We start from the raw sequence: 13,263 nt of genomic DNA, 5'->3' as shown, positions 1-13,263 counted from the left end.
TGTACAAATTAAAACTGAGTCTTAACATGCATTACAGAGTCTTGCGATGTCAGAAGTGAAGTTTCAAAATTGAATGACAGTAAAAACCCGTATAGATGCCAATCCCTAACCTCGCACCTACCCATCCCTCCCTGCATCCCAGGATTAAAACAAGATTGTTTTGAAGTTGTTGTTTTTTTCTTTTTTTTCTATTTTTAAGTATTTGTGGTGATGTAGCAGAGGGCCAAACCAACAAAACTCTTGGCTGAATGCAACTCATGTTGCCATGGTCATGTAATCACTTGGCACAGACTGCATGCAGCTCCTTCAGATCGCCCATAACCAGCCACTGTGAAGGGGCGTGTGTTTGTGACATTAATGATACCAAATTACACAGCAAACAACATGGGGAGGGGGTGGGGGCTGATTTTGTTTTTTTTTTCCATCACGCAGAAAAGACAAACCTCACCATCACTTACTGCCACACATGCAAACGTGCTGGAGAGCACGATGTGACATTCACATCTAATGAGAGGAAATGGGGTGGAGGAGCATGGAAGGGCTAAAGCAGTGTCTTTCCTCTTCTCGGATGCGGAGGAGCCAGCGGATTGATCGCACGTTGATTCAAACAGAAAATCATTTTGCATGGTAGCTTCCTAGGTCCTTACATTGTAAACATTGACCCGTTAAAGCTGAGAGCTAATCTGCTAAGCAAGTTTAGGCTCATGTCTTAAAACATGTTAGTGAAAGCGTGACTTCATTAAAACTACCTAGCATGAATTATCTACAAAGTGTCTCTGTCTGAGTGCAGAGTGAAGAGAAGCAGCATTTTACCATCATCAGAACCCTGTCGTGTTGCCTAAACCCTGTGTTACTGGGTAAAACTTCCACGCCCACCTCCCCATTCACACACAGAGTCAACAGTTACATTCCTACAGTCCTTTGTCACAACACACAGAGGAAATTCCCTGTAGTAGTTTCAAGAATAATGCAAAGGAAGAAGCCCTGTTGCCCTTCTACATGACCACAGGAGACACTTGGTTTAGCGTCACGGGTGGAGCAGATGAGGACGTACCTCATCGGAGATGTGACGAGACAGTGTCCGAGGGGAGACGGGAGGGAGATCGGGAGGTTAAGGCACTTCAAGTCTCCCGATGATGGGGGCAGGGATGATGGTAACATGGGTGTTGCTCTCCAGTAAAAACTAGAGCTACATTTGGGTTTAGCTCCTCTGTGTGTGTTTCCAAAGGTTGACAAAAGCAAAAGGCAAAGCAAAATGTAAACTCCATCGGAAAAAAAAGAAACCTGATAAAGCAGAGGTAACAGTGAGGTGAAGAGGACCTGTTCTCTGTCTTTGTGAGCGAAGTGAATGAGTGACACACGCCTGCATGTTTTTCAGAAGTTCTAGTTTTTGTATGCATGTGTGTGTGTAACCTTGGCACCTAAAAATAAAAACCTGCTCCTGAGCTCCCCTTCAGGCAGCACTGATGGCCCACCACAACTGATCTGCGCTCTTCCAGATCAGCTTTTTCCTGCATAAGGCTCGAGTCCCTAATCCTCTGCAGTAATTCAATTCATCCAGATTCAAAGAAAAGTGGCATTGAAAATAAAACAAAGCGACAAAAAGAATAAAATCCAGAACACGAGGCCGCTTGTCAGCAAGGAGGAGGAGTGGAGGGAGAGTACTGACCATGGCACTGCTTGTTTCAGATATGCTGAGGGTCTGGAACCGTCATACAACAGGACCAGCCCCCTACTGCATCCCGATGGCTACACTGTGGTGGCCGAGGGTCAAAGGTCAAGTCACAGGCAGACTGGCTTGCCATCAGGGCTCTCACGTGTTGCATAAGTGGCACTGCAAATATAAGTTGTTAAAAGCAAAAGAAGACGAGGCTCTAGAGGAACTGACCAGTGCTGCTGTACATCACAACAGAATGGGTTGGACTATAAAGTGCATACTTAAACCCACCCTCCCTCCCGAGTGCTCATATGTGGAGGTGTTCCTGTCTGTAAGTTCCTCTAGAGCAGCTAAATGTGACCTCCCGCAATTTGCATGGCTGTGAGAGAAGAGCACAGGACACTTTAAAATATTATCTTACACTGGAAATAACATCTATGGAACAAAATCTTTACAATATGAATATGTAGATAAATTGGCAAACATGAGCAGAAAATTGTTAAAACACAACCCAAACCCATCCTCCACCTTGCTGTCATTCTGAGTGAATGAATGAATAAAAGGATAAACTGAAGTCATCCATGATTGTGGAAGGTTATTTGCACTTCCCACCCTAATCAACTCTGCTGCCCTTTATGATAATGCATCTCCATCATCGCCTTGGCTCATGTGAAAGGAAGTAATTCATGATTTATTCATAGCTCCTTCGTTGCCTTAGCGACCGAGACAAATGTTCTGATTGGCTTGCTGTGGAGTCCTAAATGTCCTGACCAATCAGAGGCAAAGTGCAGCCTTTTCGAATGGCTTCCCGGAGCTGCCTCTCCTTTGGAGGGATCCCACTGGTAGGACGACCTAGGGGTCCACGTCTTCTAGATCGCTCTTAGAATCACCGAGCATCATGGGAGACTCTGACCCCTGTGGTAGAATAGAGGGAAGTTAGATTAAAAAAAAAAAAAAAAGTTGAATTATCCATCTGTTAGGCAGAGCCAGGAGGATTATAATTTCTATTCAACACACCGATTGTCTATAATGTTTTTATGTGAGCACAAGTGACAATCTGGGGCTGTGTGGGCATCCTGACAGCCCCAGCGGGAGTTGGAGAAGAATGAAACAGCTTCAAATCCACCTCTAATAATAACCGTGGGCGGTAACAAACTGCCTTTATAGCTTTTGACAGAAGCCAATGAGATGATCCATTTTTGCTCTATTCTTCTCTTTCGGGCTTATGTGAGCTGAGCGGGAACTGCTTTAAAACCATGAGTCATTTGAGAGCTCCACTGTTCTAAGCTGCTCGTTTGGATGTAGCTGAGAGATACCTGTCGGAGACTGCGGTCAGCGTTTTCATTCGCCGGGCTGCCGTCAGAACCATTACTGCTACCAGACTGCTCTTTCTCATTTAACAATGCTGTAGCATAGGCCAAGGTATCCTGCAGAGTGTGACACACACAGACACACACACACACACACACACACACAATAAACAGTATGAGTGACTGTGAGTGTAATAGGAGAACTGGAGGGCGTTGATATACGGTATTTTTGTGTGTGCGTGTATTTACCTGTGCAGAAATTGTGCGCTGGAAGGTTTTATTGGTGGATGTCTCATTTGAGACGTTGCTCTGTGGAGTCCAGTAATGTTCTGTCATCTGAAGGCAGAGAGAGTCACTGTGAGCATACAGCATAATTTACAGTTCTTCATAAGTGCCATAGTGGTTAAGCTAAGTGTCTCCTAAACAGGGGCACTGTAAAGACTCTCGTTTAGCTCCAGTAATATGAAAATTAATGACGGAACAAAACAATTAATATACTGAGTGAGCTGTGAACAAAACTGTATACAGAAAGAAACAATAATGATAATAAATATGACTTAAAAGAGTTTTAAGTTCAGTTCGGAAAAACAGTTCAGTTACCTAAAGTTCGCTGTAATGAATAGAAAATAGTAACTGTATAGTCTGCATACAACAATGCTGTTTTTATGTTAGTTTATTGTTTATCTATTACTTAAATACTTTGGTGTAGTACGAATGGCCATGGGGGAGGTCTTTGTAAGTAGTAAAAGCGGTAAAACTTATGAAAACACAGTTAAAAGTCCAAAGTCGATCCTCCCCTTCACATTTTCCAATGCAGTCCAGTGGGCTGATTTGCTGAGCTGATTCTGGCCCTCAGACCTTATGTTTGGCACCAAGTAGTAACTAATATCAAGGCAAACTTTACTAAACTATCATTTAGCTAAATGAAAAAAAGTTCTAAAAAAAAAAAAAAAATTTATGCTGTGCTAAACTGAGTTCAGATTTAAACTAATGTTTGAAAGGCTGATTAGTTTTTAACAACACAGTGTGTCCGAATTCACCTGTAAGAACTTGGAGGTTATGTTGGATTAAATAATAAGAAGGAATGGGAAACACTGAGGTTTGGGCTTAAAGGCACTGGGGATTTTTTTTGGCTGCTGTCCTCCATCCTTCTCACTTCTACTGTCAATTACAAAAGCCAAAAATGCCTCACACTAATGTGATGTACACTATATGGATAAACGTACTGGGCCACCTACAGAAACTGGTTGCCCATGGAAACCCAGGCTATGAAGCTCCCAGCCCACAGTTACTGAGCTGATGTTCATGGCAGAGGAGGTTTGGAAATCTGCAGTTACTTAATCATCAAGTGTTGGCATCTCTTAAGCACTATGCAACTCCTGTTAGTAACCTTATGTGATCTTCCATTTCATGGCTGAGTTGTTGTGGTTCTGAAACATTTTCTTCTTTCCCAAATGTTTATAAATGTTGGGTGCAATGGGACTGAAAACATGTCACTTTAAAGATTAAGAGGTGTGGCCCTGTACTTTTGTTCATGTAGTGTAGGTCAGCGGTAAGCGGTCCCCAATACCCGGTCCTCGGACCGGTACCGGTCCGTGAGTCGTTTGGTACCGGGCCGCAAGAGTTGAGGCTCAGGTGTGAAATGTATGTTTTCAGGGTTTTTATCGGTTTTCAGCGTTATTTTGTTATCGTTTTTATCATTAACTCGGTTTTCCTGGGTCTTTTCACGTGTGTTATGAATAAATCTTCTTTTTTTCGGTAACGGTACTAGTTTGATTTTGTTGTATTTATCCGCGACACCTGAAAGGCCGGTCTGTGAAAATATTGTCGGGCATAAACCGGTCCGTGGCGCAAAAAAGGTTGGGGACCGCTGGTGTAGGTGGTCCTACAGTATTTCTTAGGCTTGCCTTTTTCTGGAGCCACTGCACCGCCCAACTCCAGGTACCAGACAAGTCCTTGAAGTAGTCCTTAGCTTGAGGACACCTGGAGAGTGGGAGGGATGAAAGCAGGGTCAGAATTATGTTGGTAGGTTAATCTGCTAATACTACTACTATTACAGTTGATAATAGTTCACACTGGGGAAAAAAAAAAAAAAAACAACAAAAAAAACAAAAAAACAAAAAACACATAACAACCAAATATTTTTCTGCCCAAGTCTGATCCCTAAACCGCATGTACTCACTTTTGAGCTAATGTGACCAGGAACTTAACACACTGGTAGCAGCGCCTGCTGTCCACATTGTTGCTCTGCTGCATCAAAGCTATGGAGAAAACACATTATGAGCTACAAGGATTTGTACACTGTTGTCAATAGGAAAAAACAAAACAACAGACATACCTAATAGGCCTTTCTCTGACTCAAACGCATACTTGAGTCTCTGGGATTGCAGAGGGTCTTCCACTACCTGTGGAAAAGATTTAAATGAAGTTAGGAAATGTGAGACCTCATAGTGACCACGCAACATGAAAGATCAACAGAGGAAGGGTCACTGAAGGATGTTACTCACTAGAAGCTCCTGCAGCATCAGAAAAATGTTCTTCAGTTCATGAGGTGGAGCTGTCTCCAGCTGTGTCTGTGAAGAGTACAAAACAATTTAGTGCATACTGATTGTGGAGTAAATGTGGTTGAGCTGCTTTTCAGAGATTCTTACTTTGAGTAACTGCAGAACTCCCAGAGAGAAGGGCTCATTACAGAACGAGCTGTAGGTCACCATCTCTATCAGGAGAGACAGTGCGCCTGATAACTCGCGCATTGCAAACATCACCTGTTGGGTATTTACAATTGGCAAAATTGTCAATCAAAGAGCTTCTGAGTCTTTTCTATTTAATAATGAAGAAGTAAAACATTGAACTGATGGTTTTTAATCTTACCTCTAGAAGGTAAGGCTGTCCTTCTGGAGTAAAGAGTGAGGCAAGGATGTCCGCATGGAGAGGGAGAAGAGGGGTGGAGGACAGGACACTACTCAGACGCAGCTTAAGCCCTCCGGGAGCTACGTGAGGAACAACAGGTGATAAACAAACAATCACAATAAGACTCAGGCTGTGTCAGTAGGTGCACATTTGTAGTAATGTGAGAAACAAATTTCGGTGCATCACCCTGTGTGCGCTGGGGGCTGAGGTCAGAGTGCAGAGTGATCAGGGCCAGAGTGCTGTGCAGGTGAAGAAACTCCCGAGCCTGAGCTGGACTCCACCTTCGGTTCTGTAAAAACACAAAGTAAAACCTCTCTGCCTTTCTTTGGAGGTTTTTTCTACGTATACCCAACTGAGAAGTGCCCTCAATACAGACCCAAAACTCGCTTGAGAGATTATATACCTCATTTTACCTGGGAATGACTTGGGATCTCTCTAAACTGTTAGGCAAGTTTATTTGTATAGCACAATTCAACAACAAGGTGATTCAAAGTGCTTTACAGAGACATTAGAAACAAAAACAAATAAAAAGCATGATTTAAAATTGATTAAAACAAGCAAACAAACAAACTAATTAACAAACAAACAAAACAGTATATAAAATCAAAACAGATAAAATCAAAACAGATAAAATCAAAACAATAGATAAAATCAGTAGTTAAATGTAAGTTTTGAAATTTAAGCTTAAAAGTGTGGATTTGGTGCTTTATTCAAATGCAGCTGAGAACAGGTGAGTCTTCAACCTGGATTTAAATAGACTGAGTGTTTCAGCTGATCTGAGGCTTTCTGGGAGTTTGTTCCAGATATAAGGAGCATAAAAGCTGTTACTATTGAGAAGGATGTCTGGAATACCTGCTTAACCTGTTACCACTGCAACTCAGTGTTGGATAAGCAAAAAACTTACACTTTGTTTCCTGAGTGTAATTCAGTGAGTGGAAAAGTTGAGTTAAAGTGAAAACATTAAGAATGACAAACATATGAAACACGCAGTGTGTATTATGTAAACTGTACCTGGTTGTTCTGCCTATTGGGGCCCAACAGAAAGATGAGCATCCGGCGATACGCCGAGTGTTTCAACAACAACTGACAAGGACCGCAACCCTGAGAGAGGGAGGGAGGGAGAGAGTGAACGAAAAATAGAGAACACTCAGGAAATCAAACAGTCATTAAATTTAATGGCTTGTACTTAAACACTCAATTTTGAAGAATTACCCTCTGAGCGAAGTTGCTGAAGAGGTTGAAATACTGCGCACAGTTCTTCACATTCTCAGGAACATCTTTGTCCAGTAAGGAGAGCAGAGCATCTGTTAAACTGTCTAGTCCTGGATCTCCAAACTGAAGTGCACTCTCCAGAGTCTTTTCGAGGATGGATGCAACCACCACCCTCACCTCTCTTACACTGCACTCCAACAGACAAACCCTAAGGAAATGTCAAAACCATCAATATCAGCACTCCAGTGAAGCGAAATAAACCTCTAAGGCAGGAACTTCAATTAACATGTCTAATGTCTTATCATAAGACACTCAGTATCTTATGATAAAATCTGAAAGGACAGACAAGTCTGCAACACTGTTCATGTGGGAAATTTCTTTGTTGTACTTTGTTTAACAGTTCTGGCTGCTTTGGCCTTGAGGCACATAGTTAAGTGTGACAATCTGTACCTCTGTTCTACGGGGAGGGGTGTGGTATGTCAAGGCAGCTGTGGTGTACTGTTGCCCAAAACATCCGATGTTCGACAACCAATCCTGTCTGAGGATCATATGATCACCCCATGCTTAAACATCAAGTAGTGTAAGACAACACCTTTCTCCCAAACACACGCTTTGGAAAACTATCCCGTGGTTCTAAATGTTTACATTCCAGAGAAGGACTTGCTTTTTTTTTTAGCCAATCAGCATTAAGTCAGTGAGCACCAAGCACACAAGTGTTTAATATCTCTACTGTCAGTAAAGATGCAACTGTAAGTATGCTCCAAGACTTTTGCAGTTATACTGATGAAGTGTGCAAATATAATAAATTATATAGCATTAAAACACTCCAGAGATAATGTGTGTGGGCATTATATATTTAGTAAAGCTTTAGGCGTCGTAGGAAAAATAATCAAAGCGGAATTATTTGGCCCTGGTCAGAGAGTTGAATGTGCATTGATTAGAATGAGGGCGCAATGCTTGGAGCTGCCAAGTCTAAAGTATCGCATATCACTAGGACAGCTACAAAAATGCTGTACTGATCAAACCTAGGTCAAGCTTCTGCAAAAGCAGTCCTACAAACATGGATTACATCCACACCTGATGCAGACATAACTGTACCCTGTCATTTCCACTTTCAAGCAGCAGCAATATAGTATCGCTATCTAAACAATGTAGAAAATTGTTTCAATATTTCATATTAGTCATGAGAAATATAATGTGACAGCAGCCCTGTGGGTTAATTAGTTGGCAGGAATGTACTAACTTGACGATTTCGCGGCCCTCTGGTCCCACCAGGTACTGCACCATCCACTGGCATGCCTCACTGCTCTTAGACAGCAACACCTCCACTGTCGCCATCCATTCCTCTGTGTCCACCCTGCAAGAGACACACAAATACAGATATAATGTTGCTCCTCATGAAGGTGCTCAAACTTAACACATGTGGATGCATGCAAGTGAAATCACCTGAGTTTCTTTTTGGTGTGCAAGTAGGTGTGGAACAGAAAGTGAACAGCCAGCTGAAGACTCTCTTTGGCCATTGGCTGGTAGCCTGGATGCTTCAGTTTTGTCTGCAAAAGGAACACAGCTTTTTAAAACATCACTGATTATCATACTGCATGTTATTTTATGTATATAAACACTATGGTATTGCATTATAGCATATATAATAGTAATATTGCAATGGCTGTGGGTTCCATTCTGCATCAGTACTCACAATATTTAAATAATTATCATTCATGTATGTCAGAGTATCTCTCTCTAATGACAGAATGCAATCTGTCATTAAAGGCGAACAGTACTCTGATTCCTATAAGGAAGTGCAGTTACTGTAAAATGCTGACCTGCAATAAAAGCATTGCCTCAGAAAAGCAAAATACACACAGTTTTTTCAGTTGTGTAAACACAGACCAAAAGCGAAATCCAATATTTTACTTGCATCTACTTCAAGTACCAGAGAAAAACAAACTGCTGAATATGTGGAAGAAAACTTTTTTCTAACTTGTTTTATGTCTTTTGATTACAATCGTCAAATACATGAAGCTTAAAGTGTTGTGTATCTTCAGTCTGTGTTTATGTATAATTAGACAAGCCAACAGAGAAACATACTGCATTGACTGAAGCCAGGGAAAGGGTGAAGTTGAAGTAGTCGCTGTTGTAGACATCTCTGTTTCTCATGAACTTCAGATTCTCATCTCTCACAATCTGCACAAACACACAAACAAAGCGGTGAGACAACTATGAATATTTAAAGCAATTCTCTCTCTAATATAACTCGTGTTTAGCTCATGTAAAGGCAGATTTTGCTTTACCTGATAGATGCTGACGGGCATTTTCTCTACAAACAGGCCCTTCTTCTCTCCCTTGCGGACCAGACGGGTGAGGAGAGTGAGACGGTCATTGTTGGCTCTTGGGGGGCGTGGAGAGGACTGTGGGGAAACATCAGGAGAAGATGGAGCAGACCTGGGAATAAAGAGACAACATAGATGGTTCATAATAGTTAATGCACTGGAGCCGTTCCTAACTGCTGTTCTTCTGACAGTGTTCATATACAAATATGACTCGCATCATGTGATTAACATCCGTGATGGTTCATTAAAGTTTCTGTATAATGCATATAAATGAAGTCTTTGTAAATAAGTCTTTAACTGTCAGCATCAAATCTATCACCTACTGCCTGCGGTGACATTTTGCTGACTGTTGCACATGGATGTATGAAAAGATGACAGATGCATTTTCAACAGTCCAATGAGAATGTTTACAAGGTGACTGTGGTACATATGGAAATTTGACTCACAGTGAAAGGTCCTCAGCTTCCTGTCTCATGATGCTGACTCTGCTCTTTTTGGGCAGAACAGGCGAATTCTGGTCACTGATCTTCTGATAAAACAGCATGTAGGCATTCCAGTATCTCCTCCGCACGTCAGGGTAAGGGTTGGCTGAGCATACATCAAAGTTATTTAAGATTTTGTACTTGTGTGTACTGCTAATCCACATAAAGTAAAGTAATGTCAGCAACTTACACTGGTCATAAACCTTGGGACGATACTCCCCACCGAAGCACTCGTACTCCAAAGTTTCGTCATTCATATCGAACTCTTCTACCACGTTGTCATTGAACTTGTACCACCGACCACGTGCACCACCGCTATTAGTAAACAAAGATGGATGACAAAAAAGGATTTTGAGAAGATAAAGGAGAAAGAGAGACATACTGGAAACTCTATGAAGTTTAAATAATAACCTAATGCAAAAACTAAAAAAGCTTACAAGCAAAAAAACAGGATCTTCACTCATGTATGTACCCAGCACTATATAGACAGCACACCAGATTAACCTACTGGCAGATCACAGTATTCGCTTGCATCTATCCAGCTCATCTGCTAAGTTTTTATGTCACTGTTCTTGGCTTTAAACCCACACAGATCCCTACCTGACATAAACAATAAGTGACTAAGAAACAGCTTCAGAATGTGTCTGATTTCCTGGAAAGTAAGCATCATCCTGAGAACAGAATTTCTTAAGCATGGAAAGGAACAAGAAAATGAGTGAGAGCAGGGTGCCAAATACAAGCTTCTGTGGTCTCTTTACATTCCACTTCTCCAGTAAGCACGACTGCCTTCCAGAGCCAGACATCTGGAAATGCTTACAAACTAATCCAGGAGCCCATGAAAAAAAAATCTGATACTGCATTCATATGCAAGACCCAAGGAGGTCTTCTAAATTCTGCCTGGAAAACTAAAGCAACCAATTAATGTATTCCACCAATTGCTGGTTAGGTACTCCTTATGTAAAGTAGCAAAGAGAAGGAAAAATACAATTAGGAAAAGCACATAGAAAACGATTCCTGTGAAATGAGGTAAGACTGACTACAGTGTCTCTTACCGTCTATCTTTAATAAAAGAGTAGTAGTGGCCAGCATGCGCCTGACCACTGTGGACAACAACTCCCACAAGCTCATAGTTCTCAGAAATTGTGACTTTTTTCCTGGGTGACCCTCCTGAGGTCCCGTCGCCTCTCCCCTCGCCTCCCTCTCCGCTGCAGTCTTGACGAGCCATTCCAGATACAGTGTAGGGCTCCATGTTCAGCACCCAGGGGAACTGTGAAACAATGGAAACAACCTTAATCCCAATCACATTTACATTAAAGTTAAGGAGGCTGTAACAATATTAGGAAATGTGATCTATTAGGTACAAGTGTCTGATCTTCATACCCTAATCTGCTCATCATATTTGATAGACCGTCCGCTTTCCCAGTCGAAGCCAAAGCGCATAAGGTGAATACAGAGAACACTGGGCAGGGATTTGATACATGTCCTCTTCACTGTGGTCCTCTGTACAAACACACACACTAACACTTATAAGCACATATGATGTCAGTGCTGTATAAAAGCATGAAGGGGAGTGTACAGACCTTCTCTTTGCATTTCTCACAGTAGTAGGCATTGCTGCCCTCTAGCACCTCTCCTCGGACAAACTGGTCTAATGAGATCTCTAAACTCTGACAAGAGGTCACTCCAAGGTTCAGTGCCATGAAGGTTTCCTCACGCTCATATCTGTGCAAAGGATGTTTGTGAGTCAAATTTCATGCGTAAAGAAAAAGATTTGGTAAATTCTACACAGTAAAAACCTGTGGCTCACCGGTGAGGACAGTCTTTACAGATCTTCTGGTCAGAGAAAATTCCCTGAAATGTGTTTTTGAAGATCTGCTCTCGACCCATTTTCTGGTGGAAAAAGTTTGTCATTGACAAATTAAAGTTTCTAATCAAGTGACGACAGTGTTTTTTTTAGTGTGCGAGTTATACCTTGAGATGTTCGTCAAGCTGATCCACCAGGCTAGTGAAAAACTCATAGGCATCCTGCTGTTCTCTTACATATAGCTCTTTGTTCCACATCTTGAAGATCTGCAACAGAAATATTATGCATGTTTATACAGTTACATATCCATTGATAAACTGAGTTTTGTCACTTTAGTTAATGACACTCAGTTGTGTCACTATCCAAGATAACAAACTCTATATGTGTTACACAGACTTTATAGACGTAATGATTACAGACAGCACAACATGGTCCATCATTAGGACTTATTAAAAACCCCCACATAATTTTACATGATAAAAAAAAAATACAAGAAACAGCGATGAACTCCAAGATTGTGCAGAACCTCTTGCAAATTAAAAATAGAACTTTAGTCTCTGGTTTCTAAATGATTTAACAGTGAACAGACTTTACCTTCCAGAAGTTCTCAGGTACATAATACTGGAGTTTGCTCTCCATCAGATGGCCAAATAGAGACTGGACCTGATAGAAAACACTCTCTTCAGGCTGGTCTGTGTCATCTTCAATGGACAGGAAAGCCTAAAACAAAAAAAACATGATATTGTAGTCACAGATACTGGTGTTACTGCTAAGTATCACATAATGTATGGAAAAAAAATTAAGTAAACAGTTCATTGAAAGTGTACCTCTGGGAGGCCGGGCTGCATGTAAAGCTGCTGGAACACAGCATTCATATAACAAGTGGCTCCACCGTTCTTCAACCCAACAAAACCTGAGACTGAACGGCTCTCTACAGGGGGTAGATACTAATGGAAAGGGAGAAAGAGTTACTTTCACACCAAAAGCACTGTCAGACTACACTGCAACAGCAAACATGATTACAATTAATTCTATTTTAATCGGTGTCTTACATCAAACTCCTTGCAGAGCGAAGGATCTGACTGGTGGTGCATGGACAGCAGCTCTCTGGTGATGAGCTGTAGGTTTGAAAGAGAGCTGTCTGCCAGCATTACCAGCACCTCATAGGCTGCCAATCTGCTGCTGGCTGTGCTGCACCTAATCACACACAGAGAAATGATTAAATACCGCTATCAGGAATACTACAAAACACACAATGTTGTTTGCAAAATGGAGGGATTTACCCATTACTTAAAAAAAACAAACAAACAAAAAAGCAGATCCCTTTTATATGAAATCACAAAAAGATTCTCAAAATCACATCTTAAAAAATGAAAAGTTGGATTAGAACAGAGAAAAAATGAAACTAATTGGAAGGAAAGGAATACATACTTTGGGTGGAAATCATGGCTGGGGGCCGGGGAAGTTGTAGGGTTGGAGCTGTTGATAATGATGCGTGAGGCTCGAAACAGGAAGTCATCGAGCAACTGCTGGATGAGAGATGGACCTGGACAAAAAG

General features: G+C 41.6%; 1 protein-coding gene across 3 annotated transcripts in view; it reads right to left on the bottom strand.

Moving 5' to 3' along the window:
* Positions 1–180: 180 nt before the first annotated feature.
* The window catches only part of usp24 (ubiquitin specific peptidase 24), a 33,403-nt gene continuing 20,320 nt past the window's right edge, over positions 181–13,263 (bottom strand). For all 3 annotated transcript variants that reach the window (XM_040039996.1, XM_040039997.1, XM_040039998.1), the window contains 27 exons: positions 13,137–13,251; positions 12,758–12,902; positions 12,533–12,652; positions 12,300–12,425; positions 11,873–11,971; positions 11,709–11,791; positions 11,482–11,623; positions 11,282–11,401; positions 10,954–11,168; positions 10,092–10,216; positions 9,866–10,007; positions 9,381–9,531; positions 9,178–9,273; positions 8,536–8,639; positions 8,333–8,446; positions 7,090–7,297; positions 6,889–6,978; positions 6,064–6,166; positions 5,839–5,957; positions 5,619–5,732; positions 5,475–5,540; positions 5,306–5,372; positions 5,150–5,228; positions 4,875–4,950; positions 3,217–3,303; positions 2,974–3,084; positions 181–2,572 (listed from right to left, as the gene is read on the bottom strand). In XM_040039996.1, the coding sequence (XP_039895930.1) occupies positions 2,510–2,572; positions 2,974–3,084; positions 3,217–3,303; positions 4,875–4,950; positions 5,150–5,228; positions 5,306–5,372; positions 5,475–5,540; positions 5,619–5,732; positions 5,839–5,957; positions 6,064–6,166; positions 6,889–6,978; positions 7,090–7,297; positions 8,333–8,446; positions 8,536–8,639; positions 9,178–9,273; positions 9,381–9,531; positions 9,866–10,007; positions 10,092–10,216; positions 10,954–11,168; positions 11,282–11,401; positions 11,482–11,623; positions 11,709–11,791; positions 11,873–11,971; positions 12,300–12,425; positions 12,533–12,652; positions 12,758–12,902; positions 13,137–13,251 (3,080 nt within the window). In that variant the 3' untranslated portion in view covers positions 181–2,509. The remainder of the gene's footprint in view (positions 2,573–2,973; positions 3,085–3,216; positions 3,304–4,874; positions 4,951–5,149; positions 5,229–5,305; positions 5,373–5,474; positions 5,541–5,618; positions 5,733–5,838; positions 5,958–6,063; positions 6,167–6,888; positions 6,979–7,089; positions 7,298–8,332; positions 8,447–8,535; positions 8,640–9,177; positions 9,274–9,380; positions 9,532–9,865; positions 10,008–10,091; positions 10,217–10,953; positions 11,169–11,281; positions 11,402–11,481; positions 11,624–11,708; positions 11,792–11,872; positions 11,972–12,299; positions 12,426–12,532; positions 12,653–12,757; positions 12,903–13,136; positions 13,252–13,263) is intronic.

The sequence above is a fragment of the Simochromis diagramma genome, unplaced genomic scaffold, assembly GCF_900408965.1.
Source record: "Simochromis diagramma unplaced genomic scaffold, fSimDia1.1 OVJJ01000026.1, whole genome shotgun sequence".
Lineage (NCBI taxonomy): Eukaryota > Metazoa > Chordata > Actinopteri > Cichliformes > Cichlidae > Simochromis > Simochromis diagramma.
Note: the sequence above shows the minus strand (reverse complement) of the source record. Positions and strands in the feature narration are given on the sequence as shown.